General features: G+C 36.6%; 2 protein-coding genes across 3 annotated transcripts in view; both read right to left on the minus strand.

Annotated features, from left to right (window-relative positions):
- CDC40 (cell division cycle 40) overlaps positions 1-17,416 on the minus strand; it is a 487,800-nt gene that overhangs the window by 334,227 nt on the left and 136,157 nt on the right. The gene's annotated exons all lie outside the window — the stretch shown is intronic.
- FIG4 (FIG4 phosphoinositide 5-phosphatase) overlaps positions 1-17,416 on the minus strand; it is a 104,122-nt gene that overhangs the window by 31,518 nt on the left and 55,188 nt on the right. For both annotated transcript variants that reach the window (XM_012753173.3, XM_076003065.1), the window contains 3 exons: positions 12,730-12,868; positions 3,030-3,088; positions 1,196-1,343 (listed from right to left, as the gene is read on the minus strand). In XM_012753173.3, coding sequence (XP_012608627.3) covers positions 1,196-1,343; positions 3,030-3,088; positions 12,730-12,868 — 346 coding nt within the window. The remainder of the gene's footprint in view (positions 1-1,195; positions 1,344-3,029; positions 3,089-12,729; positions 12,869-17,416) is intronic.

Raw genomic sequence — 17,416 nt, forward strand, 5'->3', positions numbered from 1 at the left:
AACAATGAATAACATCACTTTGTTCAACATCATTTTGATTAAAGTTGCAGTTTCCAAGAACCTATCGATGTGAGGGCTTCCTGTATATATCTATACAAATATATATACATAATCTTATTTATCTTTTGTGGAAAAATTCTAGAAATGACAAATTCCTTACAGTCAGAACTGCTAAGTTTTAATAAGCTTAACTGAAATCAAGAAAGTAAGAATTTCAAACTTTTCCTGACCATCTGAAACTGAAGTAAAATGTAGAGTGATTTCTAGGAAACAAAAACACAGAATATGTTCCTACATGTACTACATAAAGTTTAAGCATACATATACCACATCTGAATAAAACATATAAAAATTTAAACTTTAGCATAAAATATAATAATCAAGAAGTAGTTTGCTTTGCCCAATTTTCTTATGCTGGTCCTACCATTTTTCCTAAAAAGTCCTATCAAATTCTAAGAGACATACACAAATGAAGTATGTCCAAAGGTGACAGACCAGGATGGAGAGTCCAGAAATCATGTCACATGAGTTATGAGAAAGAATAAAGAATATTTACCATGAAAAAAACTAATATTGCTTCCTCAAATATCTGGAGGGCTGTCACACAGAAGAGGAACTAGACTTGTCCTGTGCCTAATAAAAATAGTAATAGTAATAGCTACCGTTTATTAATTACCTACCTGTGCCAGTACTACATGAGGCACGTGGTGTGTGTGTGTGTGTCAGAGACAGAGAGAGACAGAGAGAGAGACAGAGATATGGAAAATAAAGCTCAGGTAGTTAGGATAATTTTCTCAAGGTCACACAGTTAAGCAGTGGCTGACTTAAGATTTACACCCCAGCCTTTCTAGTACCAAAGACGACACTTTTTCCACTAACTTATGTTAGCTCTCTATTTCTTTGTTCAATGGAAAAACTGAGTTTATTCCAAATGGCAAACAAGGATTAATCGGAGGCAGATTTCAACTTACTAATAGGGAGAAATCACCTCCTGTTGTCTAAACAAAACAAGGAGATGCCTCTTGAAATAGTGGGCTCCCCATCACAGGGGCTATTCAAGAGGTTGAACACCTACCTGAGAGCAGGCTTGCAGAATGGATTTCTGGTAGAGATAGAAATATATATAATATAGACATATAAACTAGGAAAACTACTATTCTCAAATACTTACAGCATCATAGTACTCACAACATACCGTGCTGAACTTGTCATAGCCAAGCAAAAGGTATCATCAAAACTACTCAATTCATACGGCCGAAAGAACTCATTGTGGATATCAATCTCTTCTTCATATTTGTGAAATTTCTTCACTATCAACTTCTTTAAGTTTGCAGCACAGATAACTAAGAGAGATACTGCCTATTACTCTTAAGTCTTTAGATTGTATTGAGCAAATATTTAGCCATATTAACTGTGTTCACAGAGAGCACTGCAGGGGCACAGCACTAAAAGAGGCTCAGCTCCTCCTCCAGCACTTACACACTTGTAGAAGAGACTATGTATGCACAGAAAACACAATGAAAAGCTCAGTGTGACAAGCTCTAAGGAGGCAGAAGGGCCTTTGAAAGTCCAGGGTGGGTGCAGTTACCTAAAGGGAGCTCTTTAAATTCCTTTTTGCTCTTAAATAAATTCTGCGTTCTAGCTAAAAATCATGCTACTTTTCCACTAAGTTTTCCTTTATATTTCAAAATCCTGTTAATGGATTTAACATGATTTAAAATGTTAGACAGCTAAAGCCCTTTCCTTTCTTCTCCCAGAACAAACAAACATTCTTAGCAACATGAGCAATAATTTTTCCCAGAATTTCAAATTACAAATTTCAATTTCCAAAATGAATTAATAATTTATTAAAAACTACCAAGGATGGATTAATAAAATGTGGTATATGTATACCATGGAGTACTATTCAGCTCTAAGAAACAATGGTGACATAGCACATCTTATATTTTCCTGGTTAGAGCTGGAACACATACTATTAAGTGAAGTTTCCCAAGAATGGAAAAACAAGCACCACATATATACTCACCAGCAAACTGGTATTAACTGAACAGCACCTAAGTGGTCACATAGGTACTACAGTAATAGGGTATTGGGCAGGTGGGAGGGGGGTGGGTATATACATACATAGTGAGTGAGATGTGCACCATCTGGGGGATGGTCATGATGGAGACTCAGACTTGTGGGGGGAGGGGGGGAAATGGGCATTTATTGAAACCTTAAAATCTGTACCCCCATAATATGCCGAAATAAAAATAAAAAAAAATAAAAATAAAAAAAAAACAACTAAAAATCCTTTGCAATCTTCTCATTTTATGGCTTTCCCTCCCAGAATTGGGATGGTGAGCCATGACTAGATGGCATCCTCAACTCCAGCGTTCCAGGTTGCCAATAGATCTTACTAGGGACCCTTTCACAAATGGAAAACTGGAATGTCCAATGTCAGGGGAACTAGTAATAGAGCCAGAACCAACTTATATTTCAAATTTGGAAATTATTTAAATTTGGAAACATCATTCTAATGTATTATACATTTAACGTATTGCTTTAATATAAATTTTCTCCTGCTCTCTGACAAATTAATAAAATTTAAATGTGACTAAAATGTACTTTTATACACACATCTGTATCTTTTTTCACTGCTTAGTATAGGAAAAAAGTTTTAATTTCTTCTTGTAAATGAATCCTTGTCTCCATCCCCAATATGTAGAAATATAATCAGTACTAGTTTAAAATGATGAACTGACATATCAACTAAATATTTGACAATAATAACAAATACAAGGTATTGGCCTAAATAGAAACAAATACAAGGTATTGGCCTACTTAGATAAAAAGAAGTATAACAAAATCCCTGCCCTTTAAGAAGCTAAGAGATGTTATAATTCCCTATTAAAACAGCAATATAATACTGAGTAGTCATTTGTTTCTTTCTAATAAAATATTGTAAACAAAGGATTTAATGCTTGAAGTTCACTTAGTTATAACTCAAAAATATGTCAGTGTAAAAACTAAAAGAAAAAGTTACCTACCTTCATCATAAGGCAATGGTAAATGCTTTATAACCTCTGGTGTCCACCAGTAAGTATAACTATAAAATTAAAAAAAAAATAAGATAGGCTGAATGTAAACGTTGGTTTTCTACAATTCATTACGTAAAAAGATTTGTATGGTCTATATTAAGATGTCACCTCCTACTTCAAAATTAGTTTTTTCCTTTTTAAAGAAATGTTTTGCAAAACATGTTTGCAAAACTATTGACACAGTAAATCTTCAACATGTTAATTCTCTTCCCAACTCCTTTCTTTTTTCCACTACCTCACAGATCTGCAAAAATGCCAACAATGTACCAGGGAGTCAAGATGCTCTGATGTTATTTATTGTCAGCTAAAAAAAGACTTAGATATATATACTAAGCTGACCCTATGAACCGCTGTTTACTTCTGCTAAGGACTGTACGTACAGTTACTCTGCCTCCAGTGAGCAGTGAGACCTTGATCCAAATCCTACAGCCTGGACTTCCTTGCATGTAGTTATCTGATAGATTACTTTTCCTACTCTGCTATATGTGTATGCAATCTGTGTGTATAGTTAAAACAGTTAAGCAAAATCATTAAGGAATGAAATGGACAGTTCTAATGAACAAGTTTCCTTAGAAAACAGTACAGGCTCTATTAATCTTTAACTGTAAATATTCATCACTTGATTATAATCAGAGCAAGGGTAGGAAATTTCAACTGTCTGGATTTCTGTTAGAAGGCTCATCTGCTATAAACAGAGAATTTGAGAGCAGCCTGACCTGTCTTCTCTCTGAAAACTGAATTTGATTCTAAATCGAGTTCTACTGAAATAGATATTTAGAGGAAAAGTGCTATGTCAAAGTTCATGAGAGCTAGGAAGGGGAATAATGTGAAATAGTATATCAAGAATTTTTGGCCGGGTGCGGTGGCTCACGCCTGTAATCCTAGCACTCTGGGAGGCCGAGGCGGGCAGATTGCTTGAGGTTGGGAGTTCGAAACCAGCCTGAGCGAGAGCGAGACCCCCGTTTTACTATAAATAGAAAGAAATTAATTGGCCAACTAATATATATAGAAAAAATAAGCCGGGCATGGTGGCACATGCCTGTAGTCCCAGCTACTCAGGAGGCTGAGGCAGCAGGATTGCTTGAGCCCAGGAGTTTGAGGTTGCTGTGAGCTAGGCTGATGCCACGGCACTCACTCTAGCCTGGGCAACAAAGCGAGTCTCAAAAAAAAAAAAAAAAAAAAAAGAATTTTTAAAAACCCAGATTTCTAAATGTTAAAAAAAAAGCCTATTGTCAAAAATGCTACAAAGAGAATTTAGTATACATGAAAACCTTTCTAAAAATAAAATGCTGAAATTAAAATCTTGAATAATCCTGATTATGAACAAACAGGGGAGTTTCCAAATGGAATTGGCAACACAGGACACTCTCCTAAGATGGCAAGCAGAATACACAACCAATGATGCTGAGAAGAGGAACATGAAGCCTAAAGAACTGGGGGTGGGGGGTCGGTCAGTATGATATGATGATTATAGGAAAGGCTCCTAAAGTTTTGATTTAGACTGAAGTTATACTTTACAGCAGTGCTTCTCAAAATTTCATGTGCATAAGAACCACCTGGGGATCAGGCAGATTCTAAATCAGTATGTGGGGCCTGGGATTTTGCATTTATGACCAGCTGCTGAGTGATGCCAAAGGTGCAGATCCTCAAACTGCTTTTCCAATAGTGAGGCTTCAGAGCATGAAAAGAACAGAGAAAGGATAGGTCTGCTGCTTGTGGAGAATTCATTCAGTTGCTTCACATTTATTAAGCACATGCTGTGTGTCAGGCGCTGCTCTATGTGTTGGAAGTGCCATGCTGAAAATAATAACAGAGAAAGTAGAGCTACTTAACATGAGTATTGTTTCTATCTCCACACAGCACCAGCCATAACAAGATTCATGCTTGAAAGAAAAAAACACAAGAAAGAACTGTACACAACCCAAGAGACAGAGGCAAGCAGTAGAGCATCGCTAAAAGCGGGCAAGTGTCCTGGTGCAGCTGAGATCAATAGTCTTTAAGGAACAGTGAAGCATGGAACTTATATCAGAAATGGGCAGGTATAGTTTTGATGCTCAAGAGTGAGAGAGTGACAGATTCCAAAAATTATACATCAATAAAAGAGATGTTAATCCCAGGAAGATAACAGAATTGAGTATTAGATAGAGATGCATTGTGAGTGATCTAGAAAGATGATCAGTGAATTCTCTGAATTCACATATACTCACTAAATAAGTCAAGAGAATCAGACTGTCAGATCAGGGGAGTGAATACATGGGCTAATTGCTTATGAGGGGTGTGTGTGTGTGTGTGTGTGTGTGTGTGTGCGTGCGCACGCACACATGCACATGTGTGCATAAGTCCTATTTTGTGATGACCTAACCCCAGCAGAGGAGGAAAGTAGAGAAGGCATCAGATAGTATATGAGGAATTCCCTAAAGAATGTTGCTTACAATTAGTATGCTTAGGAAAAAGAAGTAAACCTTATAAAGACTGTGTTTTAGCTCAGAATGCACTAATTACGTGGATAACAAAAATTAAGAGATAACCTTGTATTAGTGATTTAAGACCTGGCCATAAACTTTTAAAAAAATATTACTAAACTATATTTCCCTAAAAAGAACATAAAGTATTTAATAATGCTTAAAAAAAAAAGTCCAAGTCCTGTGAGTGAGTCTCAGAAGCAAAGAAGTCCATGAGAAACACTTGCCTTGGGGAAGATAAGCTGAGACAGGTGGAGGATGAAAGCATCTCAGAGGACTAAGCACAAGACAGTGGGAATCTTTACCACCTCTACTACCAGGCACATTTATATGGGAAAGAACACCTGAGCCAGAACCAAAACCTGCTTTGGGACCAGGGATCAGTGAACAGGAGATTGCAAGTTGGTGCCACTTTCTCCTTTGTGTACAACAGCCAATAAGTCAGATTCTCTTCTCCTTTTCAGTCCCTAGTATTAAGAGTTCCACCACATCACATGGGAAGGTTAGGGAAAATTTTAAAAGACTGTCTTTAATTCCCCTAGCTAACTTGGGAACCCTCTGAAACAACATTGTATGAACATTAGCAAAATAGTATTTGTAAACACTGTAGAGAAATGTGGACAAGGCAACAGCATAGTGAAATGAACTTATAGCTGTTTAAATGATTACAACCAAGAGCATTAACAATATTAGGTGGAATGTGATGTACCTCCAAGGGCTCTGTACACTACTGTATTCAACATTTTTCATCAAGGACTTATACTGGGATCAAGATGGCCAGCTGCTTAAATCAGAAAAAGCTACAAAGTTAGAAGTATTAGTTAATGAAAACAATACACATTTAAATACTTTTTTTTGGAAGCAGGCAAAGCATATATGAGCAGGACAAAAATGGTGCAGACACGGCATGAGAGCAGGAGATGGTAAAAAGACTTGGGAGTTCTGAAGCTCAGAGCGAACACTGTGATGGCAATGCTGAAGACAGCTAATGTGATCTTCTGTTTAATGGCAAAAACAGAGTATCCAGGATAAGGGAGTAATGGTCCCAGTGGTCCCACAGTAGCTGGCACAAGTCAGACCAAACTCTATTACTGGATATGGCTTGATATGGACACCACAGTTTAAAACGAATAGTGACACAGTCTGGAGCACACACACAGAGGAGAGTATTCTGAATGCTAGCAGGACTTGAAACCACAGCATATGAGGAACAGCCGAGGAAACTGGGGATTTTTAACCTGGAGAAGAAGCGATTTTGAGAATGTATGAACTCATATTCAAATATTTAAAAGACTACCAAGTGGATGAGGAAATCTTGTTCTTAAGGTCTCAATGGGCTGAACTAGTAGTATTCATAGGCAAGATTACAGAGAAGCAGATCTCAGCCAGGCCAGATGACCTCTCCTTGTGGAGATGGAAAGGGAACTCACATATTAGACAGTGGGCAGTCCAGGAAATCTGTCAACTCTAAGAGTCAATGAAATAATTAATGCTTAATATCTAAAAACATCCTGTTGACATTCTAAATACTGGTTCAATAAATGTCATCTTAGATGATGTACACCATATTAAACCAAATTCATAACAAAGCTTCAATTCATGTTTTGAACAGATGAATGTATGTAGGATTTGGGGTAACAGAAGTAGTTATCTCAAGAGGACCTGGTTGAGATGAACTCTAGGCAGTTAGATTTATTATTCCTTCCTCCTTTATTCAATAAAAATATTAATTTCAAAGTAAATCATTGGTAAACACGGCTTAAAATACAGGATGGCCACTAAGTTGGAAAACACAGTTGAATATATAAAGTGTTTACTGATATTACATAAATAAGTGATAAAATATTGTCTAAGTTTCCAGATTTTATCAGCATCCTGAATGATCTTTAATAAATGTTAACAAGTAGGGAATGTAATCTTCTTAAAGAATAGTAACAATACTAACATCTATTGGACATACTATGTGTTATGCTTTTATTAATATGTGATCTCATCTAACTCTCAGATAAATCTATAGGTCAGATACTATTATTATCCCTATTTAACTGATGTGAAAACAGAATTGGATCAGTTACATGACTCATCCAAGGTCACCCAGGTATCAAGTGGACGAAGGCTCCTCCAAGAGCCCGGCTGCTTCAGGACTGTGTTTATTCTGTGTCAGACCTAGTACTAAGTGCTTTCCACATATTTTCTCATTAAAGCCTCAAAATGACCCTGTGAGCTATGAACAGTCATTTCTATTTTACAGATGAGAAAACAAAGTTTCAAGAGGTTAACAGGCCTCAGATTTTGAGAGAAATTGTAGAAATTCCAACTCAGCTCTGCCCAAGCCTGAGCTCCATGCTCTTGTCCTGTTATTGCCTCTGGCTACACTGTTCATTTCTTTTAAGAATTATAATAATACAGTTTTAACTGTCATCAAAATAACCTGTGCAGGTGGGTGACACTAGAAAGTCCAAAACAAACCACTGAAATTTATCTTACAGTATTCACAAAACTGTTCATGAGCAATAACGATGATACAATAATTTTTGAAATGCTAGAGGAAAAAAACAAAAACAGGAGACTAAATCAACCAAGTGAGCTGTATTATCTACTTTGATAAAACTTTCAGTGGCAGGCTCGTAGCTGATTCTTGCGAGCTCATCTAACTGGCTGAATAATCCTAGCCAAGACATTCTCTCTGCGCCTCAGTTTCCTTTTTAAGAAAATGGGGATGTAATACCAGCTTCCTTTTATTACCACATATAAGCTTCAAAACCACCTGCCTTAGTTATGTAAGTCAAGGTAAACAAGTGGTTTAATTTATTCTTGTAATACGTAGTTAACTTCTACAATAGAAAATTAAGTTTTGGTTGTTCCCAAATTATATCTTAATAGCTTAATACTTTAAGGTAAAATGAAATTTTAGAACAGGGGTGGGTAACCTGTTGCCTCAAGGCCACATGTGCCCTTCTAGGTCCTTAAGTGTGGCCTTTGGAATCCAAATTTTACAGAACAAATCCTTTTATTTTTATTAATACATTTTTGTTTGTCTTTTATATTTTTATTTTATTTTTAAAATGAACATATTTAAAGTATCAAAGAATACAATAAGTTTCAGTGAAATATCACCCCAGATTGACTGGCACAATTAGAACATTAGGCAGCCATAGGGCTAAAGTGATGGCTGCTATGCTCATGATCTAGTGCTAACTGCCCCTGCCTGACTGGTATCACTAATGCATGAGGCTGGTTGGCGAGAGTTTATGGGGGCCGAGTATGCCTGTCTGCTAACAGCTTTTAACAATGGTGCACTGTGTTTCTTTTTGAAGTGAAATTTGTGAATAGTTGCACAGCTCAACAGTATTTTTTAATTCTGTCTGCTTAATAGCCCATCACATCAAAGAAGACCAAGAGAATGATGAAGGAAGAAAACATACTTTTTAATGAGGACTGGGAGTTTCTGCTAAAGATAAGATGATTTGCTTGCTTTGTGATACTGGAATATCAACATTAAAGAAATTCAATGCTCATCAGTAGTATAACACTCATAAGGACCAAAAATATTTTTAATTAAAGGGAGAGACACAAAAGGTTTTATTGCAGAAATTAAAAGATGAAAAGCAAAAGCAAAGACAATTCTTTCAAGCAGCAATAAGACCTGGAAATAATGCCACTGAAGCAATTTATAAAGTAGCTTATATACTCGGGGTGGGGGGATGGTGGGGGGGAAGGGAAGCCATTCAATGATGTAGAAATTGTGAAAGAATGCATTGTTGAAGTTGTAGGATGCTTAGGATGCCCAGTAAGGTTTCAAAGTACAAACAACTGCCTCTTTCAAGGAGAACTATAACTGATTGGCAACATGAATTATTCTTCAACTTAACAGAACAACTTCATGCAATACTTCAAGATGAAAATACATATTATTCAATCACTTTGGATGAATCAAATGATACTACTGACTTGGCAGAGGTTTTATGCTTCATCTGGGTCATAACAGAAGATTTTCTTTGCTATGAAGAGTTACCTGCTTTTGGCACTCTTGGGAACAGAACACAGAATAGATATCTTCAGCAACTTTCAAAATAAATGTCATGAAATTGGACTGAATTTGGTAAATGTAGTGAGTATATGTACAGATGGTGCACTTTCCATGATAGGAAAACATAAAGGGTTCACTGTATAGATTTAAAAAGGTATTAACAGGCCAGGTTCGGTGGCTCACGCCTAGGGATTGCTTGAGCTCAGGAGTTGAGACCAGCCTGAGCCCTGAACAAGAGCAAAAAATACTACTAAAAATAGAAAAAAATTAGTCAAGTGTGATGGCATGCATGCCTGTAGTCCCAGCTTCTTGGGAGGCTGAGGCAGGAGGATCGATTGGTTGAGCCCAAGAGCTTGAGGTTGCTGTGAGCTAGGCTGATGCCATGGCACTCTAGCCTAGAAAACAGAGTCAGACTCTGTCTCAAAAAAACAACAAAAAACAAAAACAGTATTAACAGATCCAGATGCTCTCATTTCTTTTCATTGTATCTTACATTTGCAATTTCTGTGCTAAAGCTACTATTTTAAGTGACACTTTGTAACAAGTTATAAGTACTGTTAACTACATTTGTGCAAATACAATACATCCTAGTCAGTTTTGTAATATGCTAAAATTGAGCCATGAGGTATATTCAATGTGGATTTGCCGTATCATTCTAAATATGTTGGCTATCACAGGGACAGGTGTTACCAAAATTTTATCTCTGCAAGAACAGATAGTTAAATTTTGTGAAGAACAGAATCAGCAATGTGAATTACTGAAAGAAGATTTCTAAAGGAATGCAGCATTTCTGTGTGATATCATGTCAAATCAAAACTACTTGATATTTCTTTGCAAGGTAAAACTAAGTTTATGATAGGATGTGTGGCAAAAAGGCATTTTCCAAGCATTTCCAAAAAAGCTATCTTTTTTCAGAACACTTCTTCTTCAAAAGGAAACTTCAGATGAACATTTTCCCCAGTTAGCAAAGATCACTGATAAGCAGGATAATATATGTGACTCATTTGAAGAATACACAGCTGTTATAGACCTATTAATTGGAGAATGCAATGAAAGGTTCACTGACTTAGAGAATATGACATTACACTTGAATTAGCATTTCAGCCTTACCTAGTTGGTATCACCAAGGCACCTAAAGAACGATAGATGGAATTGATTGAGCTCTCAGTAGATGACATTTTAAAATTATTGTCTGATGCTCAGAAAGATCCAATTGAAATATGGAAAAATGCAGAATACCCATGCCTTCAGCAACATGCCCGAAAAATGCTTTCTTGCTTTTCATCCACTTATCGCTGTGAATCTACATTCTCCTATCTAACCCAAATCAAGATGCCCTTAAGGTCACAAATGACTGATACCCTTCTAGGGGATCAACTAAAACTGTGGACCTCCATGCTGCAACCAAATATTCAAATGATTTCCAACAAAAAGCAGACACAACAGTCATTAAAAGGTTACTTCACTTTAAAAATAGTTTTCATTATTTGAAATTATTAAGTACATAGCAGTTAGAGTTTTACAAAATAATGTACATTTTAAGTATATCTAATTGAAGTTTCTTTAATGTGACCTTATTTGATGATAGCTAAATTAATGCAGCCTTCCAACATGAAAACGTTCCCCACCTCTTTTAGAAAATCAGCCACATTTACCTAAAATCAATTGTCATTAGCAAAGATAAATATGGGTATTTTCACTCATCTCTCACCAAATAAACACAATTAGTTCCAAATTTTTTGTTAGCAAAAATTCACATAAACAATCATTTATTAATAATAAATTTAATGTGAAAAATAGCAGTGCTTCATTTATAGGGAAAGTAAGCTCAAGTATTAAGTTGGTTATTCCAGTAATATGCATTCATTTGAGAAATATATAAACTCTGAGACTTTCTTAATATTTTAAGTGTTCCTGAAGCAACACAGAATTTAATAGCGACTGCAACATCAGCTCTTGCAACTTCATCAGTTGTTCCTAGTCTCTACACACAATTAACACAGATTGGCAAGGACGCTTGTGTGTGGAAGTTACCTTTGCACAAAGTTACCTTTGAAGCAAGTAATCTTGCTTCAAAATGTTTCCTTTTTGCTCCATATCTCTTATAATATATATATAGAGTGTAGTGAACATAAACTGCTTCTTGAATTTTGAGAAACTCTTAAAAATCCTTAAGAACTTAGTAAGAGACCTTAGATAGTAATTTTATTTTTAAAATGAAAATAAGGGGGCTCTATCAAACTGATGCTGTGAGAGAAAACCCTGCTGGGAGAACTTGACATGACAGCCCTTTGAGCATAATGGGCCAGGCTCCAACCTCATAAACAGTACGTGAAGAATTTTGCTCATGTGGCAAAACTGATTATATTAGTACATGACTTCTCAGTTAAAACCACTAAAAAGCCTTCTCATTAAATCCTCACAATGACTCTGTGAGGTATGTCCAGCCATTTACATTTTGCAGATGAGGAAAATGAGGCTTAGAGAGGTTAAATATCTAGTCCAAGGTCATATAACTGCAGAGATTCCAACTCAACTGTACCTGACCCTGAGGCCCATACCTCAGTGTATCATATATTGAAAAGCTTCAGGTAAACTGTTCATTTCTTTTGAGAATATTATTACCAATTTGACTGTTATCAAAATAACCTGAATTGGCGAATGTCGAGAAAGCCAGAGTGGTGGGGTGATGGGAGTGGCTATTTGACACTAGTAGCAATTGCTCTAGTTTTCTATCTTTCCCAGTGTCACCGAGACTGACTGTGTTTCCTGGAGGAAAAGAACATTGGAATTACAAAGTACATGATGCTTAGATGCTATACTTAAAACTCAGTTTGAGTCCTTGGACACTAGAGAGTTTCACATTTGTCGGAGACACTGAAAAATGGCATTGCTGGTTTGCTTTAATGGAGCTACAACTTATATTCACTGATGAACTTTGGTAACATTTTATATCTTAGAGAAAATGCAAAGTATTAATTATTAACCACAATTTTCCCAACCTACTATTAGGACATCAATAATACTAAACTCATGGCAAATGTGTAATAAAACTCACTGCTTTAGCCCACGTGGTTATTTCTCAAAAAGAAAAGTATCTTATATTCAAAATAACACCAAATCTGAGTTTATATAATAGACTAACAAGAAAAAATACCTTCTTCTTGTTGGTAAAAGTCTCATGGTATTTTTGTGATGCAAATAAAAATCTGTTGGGAGTTCCCAAAGATGAGGTTTCCCTTCAGTGGGATGGAAAACTCCCAGGAAGAGATTAATGGAATCTTGTCTATCGGCATCTAAAAAGCAAAAATATGTATGTTGGAAAATCCATTACTGATGTATATAACTCAGGAGAATGTTTTCTTAGGAGGAAGGATAGTGGTACAATTGTCATTTCATAGAACATATCTCTGAAAATCAAAGTAGTATTTACACTTCAAAATACATACATACACTTCATATACACATATATATAATCTAAAACAGCCACAAAGATTTTGAGCAGAATTAAAATCTTGCTTCAAAATGTTTCCTTTTTGCTCCATATCTCTTATAATATATAGTGTAGTGAACATAAACTGCTTCTTGAATTTTGAGAAACTCTTAAAAATCCTTAAGAACTTAGTAAGAGACCTTAGATAGTAATTTTATTTTTAAAATGAAAATATATACTCACTACTTGTTAGTTTAAGTAAATATATCTTCACTTTATTGTAAAGACAAGCAGACATCAGACAAATAAAATGACCTAGTTTCTATCCATATTCTATTGCACAACCTTGAACAAGTCAGTTGCATCTGTTTCTACTTGTAATCCTTGAAAAGATATTCTCCATTTCTTTAACTGAGACAATGTTTATAACATTTTTCTCCCTCAGCTGTGAGCCTGGTCCATTTTCTTTTGTGGTTAATAATGAAGGCAGAGAGAGCACATGAATAGCAGGCTCATTCTATCTATTCAACCACTCCAAAAATTACCTTTTCAAACTATATTCTGAACTAATAAAACTGACTCTATACATGTTTTACTTCCTCTTCCTTTTCCTGATTATAATTTAGTAAAAATGATAATAAGCACTGAAGTATTCTCCTGAACCACCCTCCCCATTCTACATTCTCCTCCCTTGTATCCTTCATTGTATCCCCTCATTTCCTTCTTTCCATTCTTGTCTCAGAGCCCTGTATACTCATTTGTGGAAGACATCCACAATATAATAACCTCTCTACAAAAATGAGCATAGAACTAAAATGATAGCACAATAGAAATGACTGTGTTTGGAACAAGGTAATATTATCATAAAATCAATTTTCTTCGAACAGCTACAGTGAACACAGATATATCTGAAATTATCAACATTGTTCTCATTGGGTTGATTATTTCAGCAAAAGAAAATGAATGAAATATGGTACATCAAACATGTATTTTAGTTATTAGTATTTTGACAGGAAGCATTCCATTAAAATAGCACTTACCTTTCAGGCTAAATATATACAAGGGATGTGTTTATATACTAAATATATATGGGACCTTTTTTTTCTACTTGAGAGAAAACATCAAGTATTAAATAATGCAGTCATTACTGCCCCAACCTGCACCCTCATTATATAATACAAAAGTAAACATGCTGCCCTTTATGCTTCTTAAATTGCTTCAATGGCACTTAATAGTTCATTCTACCTCAAAATATTTTAACATTAGCTAGACAAGCTTTTCATTTTTCAGCCATGTTTTCAAGGAGATTTTCATCCTTTAAACTTAATAGTAGCTTCCTTTAATTTTTAGCAAGTATAGTAAAATGTAAGACATGAGAAACATAACCAAAAAAAGGATATTCCTTCGAAGGACCATAAAGAAGACTTCTTGAAAGTACTGATGTTGTTACAGCTTAAAATATATATATGATGCTTATAGTCACTTACTAAGCATGGGCTATAAGGACAGCCCTAATGAACCTGAGGCTCTTATCCTGGTTACTTTTGACTGCAAATAAGATAACTACCTCTAAGGAAGATGGTAGTATCTAACACTTTGGATATGAACAGGAGCTTAAAACTGGTAAGTTCTCTGTAGTTGTGGATCACAAGAGGGCAAAATCATGAGCTACTTTTATATTCAATCGTGCATTAAAGCTGAGGTCCTCAAATTCTGGTCCCAGGCCAGTTAGGGACCAGGCCGCAGAGCTCCACTGTGCCCTACCCTTCCATGGAAAAATTGTCTTCCATGAAACTTAGAAAGGTGGGGCGTGCACAGTAGGAGGTGAGTGGTGGTGGCCTGGCATGAAACTTCATCTATATTTACAGCCACTTCCCTCCCCTTCGCCTGTCCATGGAAAAATTGCCTTCCATGAAACTGGTCCCTGGTGCCAAAAAGGTTGGGGACCACCGCTTATCATAATATTGGGTGAAGCCATTTCAGTGCTGCCTTCTGTGACTACAGCTTTTCAGGCCTGCTAAACTTTGAAGTCTTTACCCTGTGAGCTTTTTATCTACATCTTTGTTTGAGGAGGACATGGTTCCCCAACCATGCATGCATACACACACATTCACTGCACTTAAATTACATACGTATGTATGGGTGTATATATTTGTGTACGTATGTATATATACAGCAAATCTATTATTAACTGTTGCAGGTATACAACTTTCTTTTCCTCCTAATAGGATTTAAATTCAACAGCTTCAGCAAGAAAATCCAAGCTTAAAAAATTTGATTGCAAAATAAAATTAGAAAGAGCTTAACAAGGTCCTTAAGGGAATTAAAAGCTCTTCCTTATACTGAAGGAAGTACCTAGACACCCATGCTTTCTCTGTAAGGTATCCTTCAACTGCCTATGTAACTAGTTATGTTAGAAACTGAAAGGTGATTCCTAGAGACAAACCCCAGAGCATGCTAGCATGTGAAGCCTCAAGAACAGTATTAAAAATGTGCCTGAAAGAGGGTAAGTCGCCTAGCATCAATTTGTCCATACAAACCAAGGGTAAAATTCTTAACAACCTAATTTCACTATTCTAGTTCCTTAATCAGTATCTTCCTGCCTAACTCAGAGGCGTAACATGAGGAAACTGATTTAAGTTTCACAAAGTTATCCTGAGTGCTTTAAAGAAAATTATTCTATAATATATTGTCATCATTATATAATACCCATTGTAATTTAAAAATAAGTTGTATGCTCCATGACACCATACTTCTTAAAATAAAGAAGTCTGTTTTAGCCACATTATTCATGAAATCATTCCTTTCATAGTTCCTTTTTCAGATGTGCATAATTCTGCCTTACCTTCCCATTATGTGCACATCACTTTCTCATGACCATCTTTACCTTTTAATATTACTCCTTTCTTTTTGAATCATGTACAGATATACATTCATTCTCTCTGCCCTCTAGTTTTATTAAAAAGCATATTACCTGTCCTTAAGTGTTAATAATGACCCCCATTACAGGGACAATGATGACAGGAGAGGGCAGAAGGGCAGATGTTCTTTTTCATGGTGACACAAACCCAGAGGGATATGTTCTTGCTGGCACATGACTTATAATTACACCCCTTCACCTCCCCTATAACTTTCATAGGTTGAATTGTGTCTCCCAAAAAGATGCATTGAAGTCCTAAATGCTGATACCTGTGAATGTGACATTATTTGGAAATAGACTCTTTGTAGACACAATCAAGTTAAGATGCAGTTACACTGGAATATAGTGGGCCCTTAATGACTGTTGTGCTCATAAGAAGAGGAAAGAGAGTCACACAGAGGAGGAGAATGACATGAAAACACAGACATGAGGAGAGAACACCATGTGACAAGAGAGGCATTTGTAAGCCAAGGAACACCAAGGATTGCTAGCAACATCCAAAAGCTAGGAAGAAGCAAGTAAGGTTTCTCTTCTACGGGTTTTCAGAGGGAGCAGGGCCCTGTTGACACTTTGATTTGACTTCTGGCCTCCAGAACTGTGAGACAATAAATTTCTGTTAAGACACCAGTTTGTGCTATTTTGATACAGCAGCCCTAAGAAACTGATATGCCGCTGTGTGTATTTGGAACCTGTGACTTGCTTCTGAAAGATGGGATATGGCAAAGGTGATGGGATGTCACTCCCATGATTACATCACATTACACAAGATGGTCTTGTTAACAGATTGATTCTATAGACTCTCCCTTGCTAGCTATGAAGAAGCAAGCTGCTATGAGTCTCACAGCCACCAGGAACCACAAGAAATTGAATTCTGCCAACATATGAGCTGGGAAGTAGATCCTTCCCCAGCCAAGCATCCAGACGAGAAGACAGCCTGGCTAACATCATAATTGTAGCCTAGTGAGACCGTAAGCAGAGGCCCCAGTTAAGTTGTACCTAAACTTCCAGTACACAGAAACTGAGTTAATGAACATATTCTGTTTTAAGTTGGGAAGTTTGCAGCAGTTTGTTACACAGCATAGAAAACTAATACACTTGAACAAGAGCACAGCAGACTGGCTTTGCATCTCTATGGGCCTAGAAAATGCTGAAAGATGACTCTTGCAGATGCTTTCAAGGATGCTTCTGAGGTTTCTACCATGGAAGACTCTTGCAATTCCCTTGGTATGGGCACAGGCATCTGTTTTTATCAGGCAGTTTCTTGTAACAACTTCCTTAACTCCTTAGGTATACAGTGTTGACTTCCTGGTTCTTGCTGCTAGGGTCTCTGTCCTTCCAGGTGCCTTACTGACTGGGCCTGAGGCCAACTCTGTGCTAGCACCCTTCTCCATGAGACCCACATCTGGTTACCAGTAAACACATCATGTACCCTTTGGCCCAACCAACTGTAGAAATGCAGGCAGTTCCCGGCACAGCAGCACTCCCCCCAGC

The sequence above is a fragment of the Microcebus murinus genome, chromosome 5 (genome assembly GCF_040939455.1).
Source record: "Microcebus murinus isolate Inina chromosome 5, M.murinus_Inina_mat1.0, whole genome shotgun sequence".
NCBI classification, from domain to species: domain Eukaryota; kingdom Metazoa; phylum Chordata; class Mammalia; order Primates; family Cheirogaleidae; genus Microcebus; species Microcebus murinus.